This window comes from Periophthalmus magnuspinnatus, chromosome 11 (assembly GCF_009829125.3).
Source record: "Periophthalmus magnuspinnatus isolate fPerMag1 chromosome 11, fPerMag1.2.pri, whole genome shotgun sequence".
Lineage (NCBI taxonomy): Eukaryota > Metazoa > Chordata > Actinopteri > Gobiiformes > Gobiidae > Periophthalmus > Periophthalmus magnuspinnatus.
Window position 1 is genome coordinate 12,618,114 of NC_047136.2, and position 18,965 is coordinate 12,637,078.

The window sequence follows — 18,965 nt, forward strand, 5'->3', positions numbered from 1 at the left end:
AAACACATGCCCTAAACCCTGAGTAATAGACCCATATTTTCTGAGCGTCTGAGTGGACTTAACCTCTGAGCAGCTGCTGATGTCATCCTGATTAACACTCCATAGACGCTCAGTGACAGTGGCTCAGTTGGTAAAGCGTTCGCCCACTCGCTGAAGTTTGGCGGTTTGAATTCTGCTCTTCAAATAAACATCACTGATTGAGCGGTCAGACCTGGAGATTGGCGGTGCGATTCCAGCTCCCACAGATGAATGCTGTTGTTGTGCGCTTAACCGTAAACTTGCACCTAGTGTCTGCGTACACTGGTGTATGAATGTGTGTGTGAATGTGTGTGTGAGTGTGTGTGTGAATGGGTGAGAGGTTCTTTGATGTAAAGGTGGAATAGTGCTATATAAAAATCTGACCTGTTTACTAATTGATTTCTGCAGGTTAAAGAGAGGGAAATAAAGTTTTGATAAATGCAGTTATGGTAATATTAAAAGTCCAATAACAATAGAACACTTATATACCTATGAGCTACAGCTATTACAACTGTATGAGTAACTGTAGTAGTAGTAGTAGTAATAGTAATAGCTGTATTTATCTATTATTTAAATGCACTGCTATGTATAGTCTATAGTAACATATACACTTTTTATGATAATTTGTTAATGCTTAACTTGGCTCATATTTCATTCAATGTTTTTTTCGTTTGCGTAATTTTTGCGTAATCTTTTGCATAATAAATCTAAGGAGCAGGCTGCACTTACTCATATTCCGCCTGCTTTGTGCTTTGCCCCAGACCTTGTTGAGGTTTGTGTCTCTTCTTCTGCAGCCTCTCTGGAGCGTGTCATTTCAAGTCCCGCTCTGGCTCTTAATAACACGCCTGGGAGCCTCATGATCATGACTAAGAAGTGAAGAAAACGAGAGAAACGTCCAGCCCCTCTGAAGATTTCCTGTTTAAAGACTCCTTCTTCCCTGAGTCATACGCACGTCCAGTCTGCCGTGTTGACTCTGAGTTCTGAGTTTGGAGAGCAACAGGCGGAGGACCCGAGGAGAAACAGTCAGATATTCAGCGCTGTCTGAGCTTCAAGGCAAATTCATGAGACAAACGAGTGTACAGCACGTTTCCACATGGACATACTGCGCTTTTCCGCGTTTTGGTGCGGGACGATACTTTTTAGTTGTTTTCTGCTCGGGCAAAGCGGTAAGTCGAGCTTTTTTTACTCACTTTAACAACTTTTTGAACGAAGTTTGTCTGAGTTTCACACGCGCGTTATTACAGTGGCCTGTGCGCAACGCTGCTTACTCAATGGAAACAACGTGCCATTGCGCACAGTCTCCTGCCCAAAAGCAAACGTGCTCAAGTCTATCAAATGTAGCAGCGTTTCAAGTCTGAGTTCAGGTTTAATTTGAAGACTGATTTACAGTATTTTTTTCGGATGGGCAACATTAAACCCTTAGTTAATAAAAGAGGCAGTGTTTTAGACAGGAACCTTCATCTTCAAGGAGCTGGACGAAGAGAAGCTGACTTGAGCTTTATTATGCTCTGAAATGCACTGAAATTGTATTAAACTATATTTAATCAGACAGAATAACATACTAGTAGCTCAGTATTTGCATTTCAAGTGGATATTTGTGAGTTTGTGTCAGTAGCCCCCTATACCAAGTGTCATTAGAGCTAATTCTGTTATTTCCATCTCCTAAACTATCTCCCAGACTTAAATATCATAACTTTTAAGAACCTGTTCTATATCTGTAATGTTTACTGAGTACCACAACTTACATTCTTACCAATGCTGTGCCCCCAGATCAAAATAATTACTTAGTCATTCAGAAATGCTTAAAATGTTAGGAATTTGGGACACCGCCATCACTTATATTGAAGTGTACCTTGTTTTGTTTAGCTTTTATTACTCCGTTCTAACAATAACCAAGCTTTAGTAGTTTAATGTTAAAGCTGTACTATGTAAACTTTATGGTGGAGGGTCCAGCACCTGCCTGTATTGCCTGGAATGTCTCAGTGTAGCATTAAACCTTTCTTTTATCCATTTTTTTTTTACTTTTTCCATCTCTCATTCATCAAATTACATGTGTTTTATTGTTTTATTCAGAAATAGCTTGAAAAACATTCGTACTATGAGCAGCGATGCCTCCCCACAGATCTGACATGTACTTTGTCCTACTTGCTAGACTCCATAGAAATAGATGAGTTTAAAGCCATACTGAAAATCTCCATGAAGGTTACACAGTGCATCTTTAAACTAGAAGGATCTGGCATCGTCCTTCAGAGCCATTTCTCCCATCTGGCACATTCCACATCTATCCTCCGCAGATTATTTACACCTGTCTTTCCGATGTGGTAAATTTTTTTGTTTTTGCTCTCGTCGTCTTCATAAATCAAGGCAAAACAGCTTCATTTGCATTTCCTTCTCCTTTTTTTTGCTCATTTTTTGCATATTCATGTGGTCCCAGGAGCAAAATCTGCACCGTGTTTGCAAAGCGCCCATAGGAGACCCTAATCAGGACAGCGCCCGCTTTTTACCATGTCCAATGCATTTAACACGTACCCAAACGCTTAGTAAATATACCCCTTAATGTGTCTAACTCCATCCCAGTGGCTCCAAGTGGCTTTGGCTGCTCCTAATCCGAGCCTCCCCTCTCTGCAATTACGCATGGCCCTGAGTGACAATTAGAGCCATTCATCCTCTGCATGTCCCACCCCCTGTCTCCAAATGACAAGCTCTGTGAGACCAGTTTGTTTTAATGAGAGATATAATTACTGCAGTGGAGCCTTACTACCTTCATCATAACTTCAAGACCATCCACGAAATGTTTATTTACCCCAAACACCCACCAAACACCCACCAACGCTTGGGCAATGTTTACGTCACACTGTGCAGCTTAGAGTACAGTAGACCTACTATATGCTAAAGGTAGTAGACGTGTTGTATTTTGTAGTGTATGGGAGCCTATGTTGTTGTATTGTCTGCAAAAGAAGGACTGGAAAATGAATGCAGAGTTGAAGTGTATTATTTTAGGTGATCATCATACTGTAACTCATGGCAGTATACATTGTGATAAATTAATTTGTTGTTTTTTTTTGTTTTTTCTAGTATATATTGAAGGTTTTTTTTGAGGTGTGTGACAGACTGAGGGTTTGGGGAAGTCAGAAGAGCTGGGCCATAGGGAATTCTATGTTTTGAGCATGATTATTTTAGTCTATTAAGTTTGTTCTAGAAAGAAGAAAGAAAAAATGCTTTTAATACGTATAAATTATATACTGTATATGAGAGGATTTTACTGAAGGAGCATTGACAGTTCAGCTCTTCATAAAAAATCCCCAAGCTGATAATTGATGATTTGAAACAGTTAATTTTAATAACTGTCTTAATTTGTTTTAAGTGTGATAGATTGAATCGTCCTTCTTGTGAGTGAGTAAATCTCTACAGTAGATCTCTCCTCAGCTCTGACCCGCCCTGCTCCTCTAGCCCAAACACTGCCGTGCTCCTCGGGCCCAAACACTGCTCCTCTGGCCCAAGCACTGCTCCTCTGGCCCAAACACTGCCCTGCTCCTCTGGCCCAAACACTGCTCCTCTGGCCCCAACACTGCTCCTCTGGCCCCAACACTGCTCCTCTGGCCCAAACACTGCTCCTCTGGCCCAAGCACTGCTCCTCTGGCCCAAACACTGCCCTGCTCCTCTGGCCCAAACACTGCTCCTCTGGCCCCAACACTGCTCCTCTGGCCCAAACACTGCTCCTCTGGCCCAAACACTGCTCCTCTGGCCCAAACACTGCTCCTCTGGCCCAAACACTGCTCCTCTGGCCCAAACACTGCTCCTCTGGCCCAAACACTGCTCCTCTGGCCCAAACGCCGCCCTTCTCCTCTGGGGCTCTGTGGGCGAGGTGCAGAGGTTAAGAGCACACGGCCGCTGCCTTTTCCTCATCTGCCTGTGAACTCAAACACTCAAAGACAGACGTCTCACTGTCTACTTTCACTTACACTTCCCAAAACAGAAAGTCATGTGGCCAGAACTATACTATAACTGAGAGTAGGACCATGCTGATGCAAACAAGGCCTCATATTAACACATAATATATATCAAATAATATAATATTTAAACACTATGAGAAAAACTTCAGAATTCAGTTTTAGGTCTTGACAGATATTTTTTAACGTATCATATACCATGTATCTATAGACTGGGCAAAATTGACTTAGATTAGCTCTAAACTAACCAACAACTACACAAGGGCTGCTTATCATTAAACAATATCACTGTGGTATTCCGGGTATTTTCAAGTCCAAGTATTAGTAAGTATATAAGTCCTGATAAACACTACAGTATCCTTAGCCTATAGCTGGGTTTCAGATGACATCACGACATCCTATTGGCCGATATTATCCAGTACAGGTGGAGGAGAAGTTAAAATTGATATAGTTAATATGCAGATTTTAGTGGTGACACAGTGGGTTCTGTCATGTCACAAATAGAAATGATCAGGTTCAACATTTGTGCGTTTACCTTTTGGATATTTCATGGCAAAGTACAATGTAAACAATAGGAAAAGTGCCCCAGTACCCAGCCCATCACAGATTTGGACACGTATGTTGTAGCAGTAATAGCAATAGCAGTAGTAATAACAGTAGCAGTAGTAATAGTAGTAGGTATAGGTATAGTAGGTAATTGGTAGTAGCGGCTCCAGCTATAACTGATATTGCAATAACCTCCCAACAATAGCAGGTTGCAATTTCAGTACATGTTACCGTTAGCGGACGTTAGCATGCTGTGGTGCTGTGGTTTGGCTTTGACTGCGCTCCCACGCGGTGTCCTCTGTTTTGGTGATTAAATGCGTACTGTCTGTAATAGTAATTCTCCGACTGTCACTTCTGTTTACAGCTGACGCTCACACTAGGGCATGGTGCCACTTGAGACTTCTACTTCTGCAAACGAACGTCTCAACACATAAAAGAATTCTGACTCATGAGGCTGCATGTGTTGTGGGCTGTTTATTGAGAAAATACTTCCCTGTGGTGAAGCCTTGTGCACGTTCATTTTGGGGTGAAGACATTGTAGACTTGCTCATTAACGCTTATTGTCATTTTAGGTTAGGTCTGAGGCAGTATTATTTTGAATAAGGAGAAAATGAAACAATTAAAGGTGCACTATGTAACTCTTCTGGCACAGGACTCACCTCCATTGACAAACAGTCTTTCTTAAAGTGAGCGGGATGCCTCTCCAATAGATCTAACCTTTAAAGAAGACAGACTGTGGGACAGGAAAGTCTTCTAAGCCTCACTCCACTCTGTTGTTTCGATTGTTGATGATGAATTTGTATAGCAAAATAACTACAGAGCTATGGGCGTATTCTGGTAATGAAGAAAACAGGGGTTGATCTGCAATATGGCGTTTGAAAACAAGCAGTTAAAGATGCTTGACTCACTCCAAATACAACTTTGACAAGGTAAATGGGAAGTGAAAACAACTATAACATGGTTACAATCCCTGAAAAGTCAATATTGCATAATAGGTCTGCTTTAACTAGAGCTGGCTGCATCAAGATTAATGCTTCTGAACATTCAAGGCAAAGAAATAACATCTCCATGGATACAAGCTGGTGGCTGACCCTCGACCTGAAGAGTTACACAGTGTACCACTAAAAGGCAAAAAGCGGTTGTGTAACTGCCCTCTAACTTCCTCCTTTATTTCTTTCTTTCTTGCAGAGGGCACTATGCTAAAGATCAAGCGCCTGTGTAAGTTCTGTGACGTGCGGCAGACCCGGTGTCAGGGCAAAGGCAGCTGTAAAGTGGACTGTGAGATCACCTCCATCTGCCCCAATGACAGCGACATCTGTGTCACTATCTGGTGAGCGCTCACAGGGACACAGCCAAAAGAAATGTTTTATAAAACTGTATGGTGCAACTCAGGCTGAATGTGGTCATGTGTAAAGTGTCACAGTATTTCAATATTTCAGGATTTGCATAACAATTTAAAAACAGGCCGATGATACAGTGAGTTAAACAATGTAATAAAGTTGTACATTTACTTTGCTATACATTTTCCTTTGTAGTGTCTATAATCTTTATTACGCCCTTTAACTGTTCATTCATGTAAAAAGATAAGTGAACAAGTGTTTAAATTTGAATTCCAGTCCATTGATTGAAATGCAGAATATCACAGACATAAATACAGCCATTAATATTACACTTTTGAAATATTTGTTAAAAGAATGTCTGTGTAATCCCTCAGTCATCCTGCTATGATCCATATAAATTAAATTCTGTCAACTGGACAAATGTTTTTTAGAGTGACATTTCGCCGCTCATGCAAGACGCTTCTTAAGTTCTGGTCAGATTATTGGTGGAGCTAGCTACACTGAAACTTACACCTATTTGTTTACAGTTTCCTTTGTTGGTTATTCTATTGAACTGCACTAAATGTGAACTGTGCCTCAGTCATATTTTGCATAACCGTTCAGGCCCCTAACCGTGCTCTCACATCTGTTAGCATACTGGCTAGCCCTACTGTTTTCCTTGCTTTGATTTAGGTCTGAGGATAGAGTTGTAAATAGGAGATAAATTATGTCTAAGCCCCACATTCTTCTTCAAAAATGGATTGTCTTTCCTAACAAAAAATGCTTCTTTAACTTCTCTCTCAAACCATTTCTTTTCTTTGGCTAAAATATGTACCTCACTATTGTCAAAGGAGTGGTTAATGGCTTTGAGATGGCGATGCATAGCAGATTTGTGTCCTGAAGTGCTCTTGCAACGGTGTTATGATGTTTTTGTTAGTTTAGTTAGTTTCTAGATATCCAGTGTTTATATCTTCATGACACCTGTATCAGCAAAGACAACAGATTATGTATATGGATTTTATTTAATAAGACCCCTCCTCCAGTGAATCGTGAGTTCCATCCTTAATCAGTCTTCACAACCTTTATCTTAATACCTCTCTCTGACGCCTAACTGTTTCTTAAGTACACAGTTGATTCTTCTCTCAGTGTGTGATGCATATTTGAACCTCCTGTTTGTGTCAGTGATATCGTCCTGTTGCCACCACGCAGCAGCAGTGCCTCTCAGATATGCTTCTCATAGGGCCAGTGCACAGCGGGACATCCCATCTACATGTACATTTGTGCACGTTCAGGCCTTTTTCTCGCATCCTGTTTGTAATGGGAACTGGAAGTCATGCTGCTGGAGCTATTTACATTCTGTAGAGGACATAGGCTTGATATGATAAATATAGAATCTGTGGTTTATCACAAGGCAGACAAAAAGAGAAGGATGTTTTCTTTTGGACTGGCATAAATAGATACTATGTTGTATGTATGTTGAAACTGGGTAAGACACACACCCACAAGAACAACACTGATTTTGTAATAACTAAATCAATTTAAGATGCTCTATGTAGTGTTTTTTGGTAGTGGATCCATTTTGGGCAAAGCAATAACATCTCCATGGAGACAAGCAGGTGACAATCCACCACAAAAGTTTCATAGTACACCTTTAATGTTTTCTCATACCTCTCATACAATTACTTATTTTTCATGACTTTTCCAGAAATGGTTTGGTGTGATTGTGTATGGTGCCATATGCTGTTCCGTTCATATAATAATAATAATACTGGCTATATATAGAGTTATTTCTGCACATACAAAATCACATAGTGGTTAGAAGCTATTTCCTACCACAGCACCTCACCACACTCACACAGTAATTTAGTTGTGATTTGCCTAAGGTGCAGTGGAAAGTATCTCTTGTATCTTGGTATCTCTCTGTTTTCCTCTGTTTTGTACTACTCTAATTAATAATCTAATAATAATCTTTCATTAATAATTCAAAGGCTTTGCTATAAACTGGTTGGCAAGATGCATAGATTAAGGTTTATGGATATATGGAAAGAGGACAAGAAGAAAGTCAGTGTGGTACAAAAGTCATACAGTAGGTTAGACTACTGTAACAACCTGCTCACTGGCCTCCCCAAACGAGCAATAAAACAGCTGCAGTACATCCAGAACACTGCTGCTCGGCTCCTGACTAAAACCAGGAAGTACAAGCACATAAGTCCTGTGATCAGGTTTCTGCATTGGCTTCCTGTGGCTCAGGGAATAGACTTTAAAGCAGCTCTGCTTGTGTACTGGACTAAACATGGGGAATCAGCGTTTCAGTTTTATGCAGCTAAAACCTGGAACAGTCTTCCTGAAGATGTGAGACAGGCCTTTACTTTGACGATGTTTAAATCCACACTCAAAAGGTTCTGTTTAGCTGTGCATATGACTGAAAGGTTTGTATTCTACACTCTTCTCTTTAATGGTAATCTTATGATGAATATTTCTGTTTTGATTTGCTGTATTGTGACTTTAATGTCTTTCTTATTCTGTAAAGGACTTTCAAATACTTTGTGTAGGAATCGTGCTGTACAAATAAACCTGTCTTGCCAGAATATTTAGGTCCAATAATAAGAGAGTCAAAAAGCATTTGCTCATCTGAAGTTTCCTTTCCTTCGTCTTTCTACAGAACAAACCAAGTGATTATAATGTTTTTCTCAGGAGGAAGAACGAGGATAATGTGACTTTTGACACAATCTGTCACAACCCTGAGGTGAAACTTCACGGGCTGCGACTGGACGACTACAACAACAGTAAATGTGAGATGAGAGAGAGGAGCGGACAGGGCTCAGACTTCTACATCTGCTCCTGCTCCGAGGACGAGTGCAACGAGCATGTTTTCTTCAACGGCAGTAAGTACCAATGCTGTTATGTGTATGTGTGTTAATGTGCCTAAGTCAACTGTAGGGGGGGCAGTTCAGTATTTTGGCTTGTCCCATGCCTGGATATATGTAGAGAAGGGAGTCAAGTTGTTATTATTGCTTATTATTATATGTAAATCAACCCTACAGCGGATTGATCACTTCCACAGTTTACCACATAATAGGCTTATAGTCGCTCATATAGACTTCAACACTCGATTTGTCCTGTTCTAGTTCTGCTTCTAATTCTAATTTTCACATAACATAGACCAATCAAATCGCTGTCTCTGCAAAAATGAGCAGAGAAAAGACTTTTATAAATGAATTTTTCTGGTAACACCATTGAACTCATTTTAAAGCATTTACCCTTTCAAGCAGATACATTTTACTTTATCAAAATAATACAACAAGGCATTCAAATGTACTGTCCAGAGTAGGGATTGACTGATATCGATACTGGTATATGAAAAATGAGCTGGATCAGGTATTGGTTCCATGATATCGGTTCAGGCGATAACGTGGTTGAGCCTTTTAACTGGATGGATGAAGTTTTTTTCAGGATGATTTTGGCCTAGAAGTAATGTTTGAACTTTTATTCATACAAAGCTGTTCAGTAGTGATTTGAAAGATGAATAACAGTTTCATAACACACTGCATCTTTTGTGTAATAAATTAACTGTGTACAAAAACATAAGTACCATTTTCTGTTCAGGCACTGGTATAGGTTAATATCTGGTATCAGCAAATACTTAAAGTCAAAGTAACAATATCAGAACTGAAAAAGATGGATTAATTAAAACAAAAACAAATAGCAATTGAAAAAAATAGTCTACTTTCATGTTAATAAGTCCTCAAAATGGCACCTATAACTGGAAAAGCATGTGACAAAACCCATTGAATAAAATCCTTTTGTAACAGTGATGTAGTTTAAACAGAAAAAGTGCTTCCTTAGTTTAGTATATAAACCTATTATTGCAGTATCCATCCATTCTACCAGTGCATTTCTTTCTACAACGAGCCGATTAACCTTTTTGCTTTTAAACATCTTAAGACCAGCTGACTCTGCATCCAGTGCCATGTCTTCTACTAAACACTTCATTAACCCTTTGCACAGACAGTCCCGTTACCACATCTGTACCACATCACAGCTGTTACTACGTCCACATTTCATTAGACCATTTACTGTCATGTTGTCGTGTTAGCCTTTCACACATGAACGCTAACATGTGCGCACGCTTACGTCTGCCAGGGCCGCGATCATTAACAGCTTTTGGACACTCATCGCTCGTATAGACTCCAGTTACACGCTGGCAGAGGACTTTTGTGTATTTTGACTACAACAATGACATAGAGCTACACTTCCTAGACCTGTCTTGGCTCTGCTCTGAAGACAAATTGGAAGCATCTGTTGAGTGGAGTGGCGTCATGGAAATATGCTCCTTCACTGTGGGGAATGTCTGGGGAACTACTCCATGGCTAATGCAGTTGGGGAAAGCTATACTGTAGCTGAGAATACATTTTAGCCTGTACCCTCTCCAGCAAAAACAATGAAGAAGAGCAACGTTGCATGGATAGAGTTGTCAAAAAAGTCAATGCCCAGATATGAATTGATACTAAAAGTAGTATTGCAACTAGATAGATCCATTCAGAGCACATTTAAAAACAACTTCAGCTGCCCAAAGTGTGTCCACATGAAAGTCAACAAAAATACAAATACTTAGATTATACTATACATAGGCAAGGAACAATAAAACACAAAATATAAGGCATCCTGTCTAGTTCGTATTAGATGCCAGGGAGAAGAGGTGGGTTTGTATTATAATTATTGAAGAATTCATATAAATAGAACAAAGTAGGACCTTTCCAGACTACTTTGAGCTATATCAGAATTATTAAGGACCACATTTTGATATTAAAGAGACTTCTGTTACTCTGTGCTACGTTTTTCTTATGTGGTATCAAATGTTGTGCTATCAAAATTGGTACTGAGTATTAAGACTTTTCATAGTATTGAAATTGAGTTTGAAATGTTCGTTTTGTAACTACACAAATGAGACTATCCATCCTATTAGCTTGACTTCCATTGGACAGCTCAGCAACTTAGACCCATGGGCAAACTGTATGGATCCACAAGGTAAAGACTTGTAAATAATGCAGAATAGTAATGCTTTAGTCTAGCCTTACCTCCCCATATCAAGTGGTGGTAAGCTACAGTATTTTTGTAAGCATGGCTGCCTTGGGGTAGACTGGCAGAAGCTTGGCTGCCGATCTGTACCACTCTCCCCCTCACATCTGTCCTGGTTTTGTTCTGGTTTTAGCCAAGTTTAGTGGTTGGTTTGGTTCTATATTCTAATCCTGGTTTAGTCACGTTTTAATCCAGGTTTAGTTTCAGTTTTAGTCTAATTTTGATGTGACAATTGTGCAAGTGTAAACGCCACCACACAGCATACAAATTATTGCATACAAAATCTTACAAAGGCAGTCTGTGTGCGCTGACGTAATGACATAATACCAATATTTTCTGGTCAGAACAGGGATCTAACTACCTAACATTGGGTTTATAGGTTAACACTGTTACCACTGAGCTACCGCCCCCAAATCCAGTGCCTCTTAGCAAACAGTAATTTACATTAGCAGGTTTTCCAGTCTCAATGTTGTTCTAGCTGCATTTGCAAGTCAAGCCTTAAAATAACAGGTGTGTGGTGCTTGTCTATTGCCTCTTTCATTACCCATTCACTTTCTACAATTTGAGGTTCATTTAAAATGCCCCCTATGTCTGGATTCTCAACATTTTTTGCCATTATAACTTACTCCACGGTCCCAGGCCTGGGGCGAACTGTCCAGACATATGTCGAGTTTGTTGCTTCTGATTCTACAAAAATCCAAACAAACCGTCTGGGGCCACAGAGAGGATTTCAGACATGTGGTTTCCTGTTTGAAAAAAGCCCAGTGAAGTTGAGGGCTGGGCAAACTAACGCCCTACAACTGCAACCCTGCTCTGCACTTGTTTTTAAAGAAACAGTCAACTCAAATTGTGGAATGGGCACAACAATGTTCATTTAGAATAACGTTTCAGCCTTGAGGTCTCACCAGCACCATCTCCATGAAGATAGATATAAGTATAATACAATTTACATGGTGGCAAGCAGGTGGCAGGCACTTCGAAAAGCTCAATAGTTCGCTTTTAAAGTTTGAGTCCTAGTTTCAGGTTGTTGTTTCACATTTATTCTTAGATGCATTCTTCGTAAATATGGAGAAGTTCGTTGTTCCGTTCTTAAAGAGGAGGTATTTTGCTTCTATGGAGTGTTAGATCACCATGTTACCTTTTATTGTTTTGAAAATGCTATATTATATTTGACGAAAGCGGCTTATTAACATATTTTATAAGGTTCAATTTCATTTTCAAACCTCCCTCCCTTTGCTCCCGTGCTAAGTCACTCCCCCTTCAGAGCCCTATCACAACACAATAGATGAGCATCTCGCTAATGAAGTTGTTGTGTACAGTTTTGCATCATGTTTTTGTATATTTATGGAGAATTGTCGTGTGGCAGCATGGATGACATAGGCTTGTGGGTTGAGCATTGCACAGAAACTTACAGCTAACCGTAAGCTGGGTTTATATAGGGTTTAGGAGAGATTGCTAAAATACTTAAACATGCATGGATGACTTCTAAACTTCTTCAGGTACGTTTTTAATATGGGAACAACCTTACAACATGTTAGAAAGCTAAAAAATAAATGGTTTGTTGTGTCTAGAGATACACATTTTTATAGGTCTTCTCTTCAGCTGTAAAGAGCAAACCGCAAGTAAAAGTTTTCCAAAATGGTCCACAGCTCTTCGCCTCCCCACAGCTCAAGTTATAAGAATAAAACGTAGACTTGACACAGACACAATATGTGGTCAGGCCCTTTGAGTGTGGAGCAGGTTTAACTTTAGCCATGTCTGAAGATACTCGCCACCGCAGGAGAGAGAGACAAGCTTCTGTGCTGCTACTGCTGCTGCTGCATATTGTCTTAGTCCAGTGTAAAACAATATAATTAAGTCTGAACTAGAGGGTTATTATCGTGATCATGAGATTAAACATTTATGATTTGTCTTGGAAAAACTTTCAGACATTAGCAACAGGTGCATTTGAAGAGTGACCTGCATGGAATTAGGTTTCAGAAAAGTATAATTAAAAAATACAGACAGATTTTTCCATAAAATTGTTATATTCTGTTGCAGTAAATGGTCACAATTTTATATAACTCTTTTCCACCTTCAAGGCACTCAAAGCTGCTTACAACAAGGAACCACTCACCCATTCACACACACGTTCATACACCAGTGTACACAGATACTGATTGCGAGGTGGGTTAAGTGTCTTACTCAAGTAGACAATGACAGCATTTATATTTGAGAGTAGGAATCACGCTGCCAACTTGTGGGACAGTGGATCTGACCACGCTGTCAGCAATGTTTATGTCCAGAGTGAGATTCAAACCGCCAACCTCTGAAACACTCTACCAATTGAGCTACTGTCGCTCCAAAGTCAGTTAGATTTGGTTAGTTCCTCTTGGTTCACTGGTTCAAATGCTCACTGGACCATTTTGCCTTGACTGTAGCCCTCCTTTGAAACTTATATCTTCAATAGTACAAAAGTAAACCTACATCTATTTAATCTTACCTTTACACAACACAGCTTTATACTTTTATACTTCATGACGCTATAACTCCCTTCTCCTTCCTCCCTCAGACTCTCTGGACTCCCCAGTGGTGGCTGTGGTCCTGGTCAGCCTGGTCCCTCTCTTTGTCATGGCCGTTTTCGTCGTCACCTCCTTTTACTTTTACCGAGTTTACCGCCAACGCAGAGCCAACTCCCGACGCAAGAAAGGTGCTCCTCTGGACAGCGACGCTCACGCAATCATGATCGACGACGAGGGATCGGACAGTAGCTCCACGCACGCTAACAACCTCAACCATAACACCGAACTTCTCCCGATTGCGCTGGATGCCCTCGTTGGGAAAGGTCGATTCGCCGAAGTCTACAGAGCCAAGCTAAAACAAGGCTCTTCGGTGAGCGAGGAGCAAGGATTCGAAACTGTCGCGGTCAAAATATTTCCTTATGAGGAGTATGCGTCATGGAAAAACGAAAAAGATATATTTTCTGATGCAGATTTGCGACATGAAAACGTGTTGCACTTTTTGACAGCGGAAGAGAGGAAAGTGCAAAGACAGTATTGGATCATAACGGCTTATCACGGCAAAGGGAATCTCCAAGACTTTCTGACGCATCATGTGATCAGCTGGCACGATCTTTGGCTTTTAGGAGGGTCGTTAGCCCAAGGAGTGGCACATCTCCATAGCGACCATACAAGCTGCGGACGGAACAAGATCCCCATCGCCCATCGGGACATTAAGAGTTCCAACATCCTGGTGAAGAGTGGCTTGAGCTGCTGCCTGTGTGACTTCGGCCTGGCTCTGAGACTAGACAGTTCTTTGTCTGTGGATGAGCTGGCCAACAGTGGACAGGTACGAACGGGACGAGTTACGTGGGGCTGGTTTCAAGTGACTACAATCCATAGGCCAATAGTATTTAATGAAGATAGGAACGGTAAAATTACTGCTGTTAGTCCTTGAACTTGCTCTCTTACAACAAAAATCTGCATAACTGAGTTAGAAAATGTCTCAGTGTCAGTATCTCTCAAAAGTGATGCAAAGTAGAAAAATTAGGAAGACACACAGTTATCAGTGATCAGTCTGTGCAGTCGTTTGGTGGGTAACTTTGGAGACTTAAAGGTTTTGGAGAGATAAAGCCATATGTGCAGACTTGAGATGCTTTGGTCATGTACAGAGAAGGGACAAAGAGAAAAGTGAATATATAAAAATATGGGAGTTTGGATGTGAATTTGTGAATGTGGATTGAAAGTACTGGCTGGGACTTCATTTTGTAGCGCGATGATTCGAGATTAAGACTTGGTACTCAACCTCGACTTGAGCCCAGTGTCTGTGCCAGCTTTGACATGCATCCAAATAGACTGCAGCATTTCCAATACAATTAAAATATCCCAACTGGCAGAAAAATATCCAAGAGAGAAAATCAAATCATAGGACTTGACTTCAGACTTACTTTTGCACGTTTTATATCTTTAATGTGTTTTCAGGTGGGAACAGCACGGTACATGGCTCCAGAGGTGTTGGAGTCAAGGATCAACTTAGAAAATATCGAGTCTTTTAAACAGGCCGATGTGTACTCTATGGCTCTAGTGCTGTGGGAAATCACGTCCAGGTGCAGTGCCATTGGAGGTAAGACAATCGCACATTACATCTTACTCAGGATATTCAAACTGATAAACGTATTTGGTAGCTGTATTTAACTATACATTGTATTGTTATGACGCTGGTAAAGTACAAATCATGGGCTTATGATTTCTACTTACTGCCTTACTAGAAACAAACAACAGCAGTGTAAGATGGTCGATATTCTCTCTCGTACTGTGCTTCTGCTGCTGTGGTATACATATATAGTGGTAAACTTAACCTGTGGCCTTTCTTTGATGCGTCTATCCTCTTGAGAACTCACTCTAATTAAAACCAGTAACGCACTTGATTGAGCTAACTCCCAACAGACTCTGTGTAAACATCTACCATAGTGTCAGTTGGTTTTTCATCCACAAGTGAAACGTACGATATAAAGAATTTTTTTTATCATCCTCTGCTGTTAAAATCAGTGAAACTACATTTGATCATGTCCACGAATAACATAAAAGGTGCACTATGTAACCTTTCTGGTGGAGGTTCTGCCGTTTTTCTTGTCTCCATGGAGATGTTATTGGAAAAATGTTCCCCAGGATGGCATTAGACTTGTAAATCTCACATATTCTGAATTTCAGGTGTTACTAAAAAACAAAACAAAAACAAAACATACTTTCCAACTGTGAAGGGGTTGCCTCTCCACAGATCTGACCTGCAATTTGACCTGTTGGCATTATCTGCTTGTCTCCTAGGTTATATTAAAGTTGTAATGCCATACTGTGGGACATTCTACAAGCAGATAGCGGACCCTTAACCAGAAAGTTACATAGTGCACCTTCAAATTTGCTGTTATTGCGCTAAATAGATTTGTCTATTGAAAACCATGTTCTGCAAAGCCTTGACAAATCTAACAGTTTGACTTTTCATGACTTTTTGAACTAGTATCCTGCAATTCTTTAAAGATGTACATAAAAACCCAGATATGTACCCGTCCCGGTTGCCTCAGTCTGCCTGTGAGAACGGTGTGTGGGCTCCATCTGTCTGTGCGTGTCCCCAGGATCAGTGTGTTTCTCCTGTTTGTCAGAGTGGAACCAAAACAAGGCCAGGATATGTGTGAATAATACCGGAGCGTGGTGTGATTGTGTGGAGCAGAGCGCGGGGCCGTATTTCACCGTGACACCGCTCCGTTTGTTCCACTTCCTCTTGTGTCTCTGAGGTCCCGTTTGGCCTGTCACTGTCTCCACTGCCACAGGGTTCCCACGAATTCAGGCTAAAAAGGTTATATTAGGTTTAGCGCTGATATGTGCAGCTTTCTACATAACTTTTCAGATGGAGATGTAATTGCGTTGCCCTGAATGTTCCGTGGTATGACATTAAACTTGTCTTTCTTACATTTATTCAATTACAGCTGTATTTACTGCTCAAGACACCTTAGAACACGTGTATTCTTACTAACCCTCTACATGGAGCTGACTAGTAACATGACTTAGTGGGGTCACCTGCTTGGCTACATGAAGTTTAATGCGATATTGTGGAACATTCTAGGGCAGGCTAAGCAATAACCTCTTCATGGAGACAAGCAATATTTAAAACCGTTTTTGCATGTATATAAGTGTTATATAATAGAAAAATATGAGTTGCTTATGCATATTATGATATATGCTATAGAGTTGTAAATCCTGAGTAGTAAAAATACTTTACTTATGTTTGATTCTAGGGCTAAGGTATAATTTGGGGTCACTCTGGTGTTTTGAATGAATGGGAAATGCCAGCCGTGGGTATGTGGCTGGTACTTTCCTGTTTGGACCTATGTCGATCGTCAGTCCCTCCTGCCTTAGACTTTGTACACAACACTACGACCCACAATCCCCCTTGTTTTGCCTTTGAGCGACAGCAGCCGTGTGTGTCCTGTGGGTACACCTTGTGAAAGAAAATAAAGAGCTTCCTGTTTTTCAAAGAGCGCAGCCTTAGGGTCGCTCTGAATGTAAAGAGGGACAAGGACGGAGACAAGGATGTGCTAGGCTCCAGCAGGAGGCCTCAGTCTGTCTCTGCTAACTCTACTCACTATGTTAACGTGCACATGGAGCTACGAGTGCGCTGTACAACCATATATGCTAAGAACACACACTCTGTTCTGGTGGTTTTCTCTTTCCCTTAAACGTAGTGGACCAAAATATAACAACATGTGCTAGTACACGGTGGAGAGGCCGTAGTTTGTCATCGCTGGTGTGAGTGCACATCCAAACACATGTCTGATATTTTCCTGGCTGTTTCTTATCCAGTGCTGTGAACACCTCTCCTAGCCTGCCCCTAATGTAAACCTACATGTAGCAGGTATCGGTATGTATGTAACTATGTATCAGCTTCTCCAGATGTGTTATTGGGATTGTGTAGACGGATTCACAACACCTCAATCATAGTTCCCGAATTTACATGCATTTTTAATTAAATTAGACTAGGTCAGTTATTCAGTTTTCTTGGCATCAGTGTAAATGTAGTGACTGTTAATCTGAGCCGGTTTAAACACTAGACTCATGTGTGTCTATATTCAATCCATATACTGATCTAATTCTACTTGTACTTTTACTTGTACTTGTTATTTGCTGCAAAAGTTGATAGGACAAAGTAGGTTGTAGCAATAAAAATCAAATCATATCGTATCCCTGTGACGATAACCTGTCTTGGACAAATCATATTGTGATTCAGTGCTTCTCTCCCACCCACTCCTCCTATTGGTCCGGTGTTGTAACGTTCTAAGTGAGTGACAGGTAGATTTAACCAATCACAGAGAAGCATGAGCTCTCAGAAGAAGAAGAAGAAGAAGAAGCTGGCTTTAGTTACCTCTTAAAGGCAATGTTGGGATACTAAGTACATGAATCCTGATTTAATCCTAATTATATTGGTAAAATGGTAAATGGTCACATTTTTCTATAGCACTTTTCCACCTTCAAGGCACTCAAAGCGCTTTACAACAAGGAACCACTCACCCATCCACACACACATTCATACATCAGTGTACGCAGACACTGAGGGCGAGGTGGGTTAAGTGTCTTGCCCAAGGACACAACGACAGCATTCATCTGTGTGAGCTAGAATCACACCATATTCTAGCTATCGTGCACCCCTAGGACAAAGCATTTAGGGAAATGGACCCGAGAGAACAGCATATGTATTCCACCTCTACCACTGAGCCACACAGCACAAACCAAACCAGTCAATGTGTTCAATTTTCAGTCTTGTATTCTTCTCACATTACAAACTGGACATTAAAAAGTATTCATTTATCTGTTGCGATGGTAAAAAATAAAGAGGCTGTTGTCTCGGAATTATGCAGTGATTTGACCTATATTTTAGCTAAACCTCTTCAAAGCTAACCCTAACCCTGTTTACTCTTGTTTTCATGTCTGCCTCTGTCATTTGTTCCATCCCTGAGGCAGCGTGGCATTATCACTCCTAACTCCAGCCTACAGTGTACTCTTATGTATGCCCAGACAGAGCAGACAGAGCAGGGGCTAATCTAAAGCAGGAGACAGGAAGCAGAGGGTCCCAGAATAGAGACAATAGATAAAACAGCTGGGGCAGACTTTTACAGGGTTTTTCTTTTACATAGGCTACATAGTACTGGTTTGGGAACAGCCAGAGAAGCTGTACTTTATTAAAGAGGAAACAGGAACAGAATAGTTCACTTCAGGGTCATAAGAGTGAATAAATACTATGAGTTATTTCCTAATGAAGGAGTGGGAAAGGAAGGCATTTGGCTCATAGAAAACTGGGACTGAGGTGTGCATTTAAAATTTTAGGACTAGACAAGAAATGAGAGCGATGCTGGCTCTTGGTTCCCCCTAAGCCATCAAACATTCATTCATACTCTTTGGTTCTTCCTAAATTAAAGATGTACTATGTAGCTTTTTAGGTGCAGTGTCTGTTTTCTTTGTGTTTATATGGAGATTTTTGCCTGGTGTGTTATATTATTTTCTCCATGTTTTGGCTAAATTGCAATCAA

The 18,965-nt window shown here is 40.6% G+C and overlaps 1 protein-coding gene across 1 annotated transcript in view; it reads left to right on the plus strand.

Moving 5' to 3' along the window:
- Nucleotides 1-782: 782 nt before the first annotated feature.
- LOC117378878 (TGF-beta receptor type-2-like) overlaps nt 783-18,965 on the plus strand; it is a 29,113-nt gene continuing 10,930 nt past the window's right edge. The window contains exons 1-5 of the mRNA XM_033975566.2: nt 783-1,184; nt 5,703-5,844; nt 8,528-8,718; nt 13,464-14,239; nt 14,872-15,013. Coding sequence (XP_033831457.1) covers nt 1,112-1,184; nt 5,703-5,844; nt 8,528-8,718; nt 13,464-14,239; nt 14,872-15,013 — 1,324 coding nt within the window. The 5' untranslated portion in view covers nt 783-1,111. The remainder of the gene's footprint in view (nt 1,185-5,702; nt 5,845-8,527; nt 8,719-13,463; nt 14,240-14,871; nt 15,014-18,965) is intronic.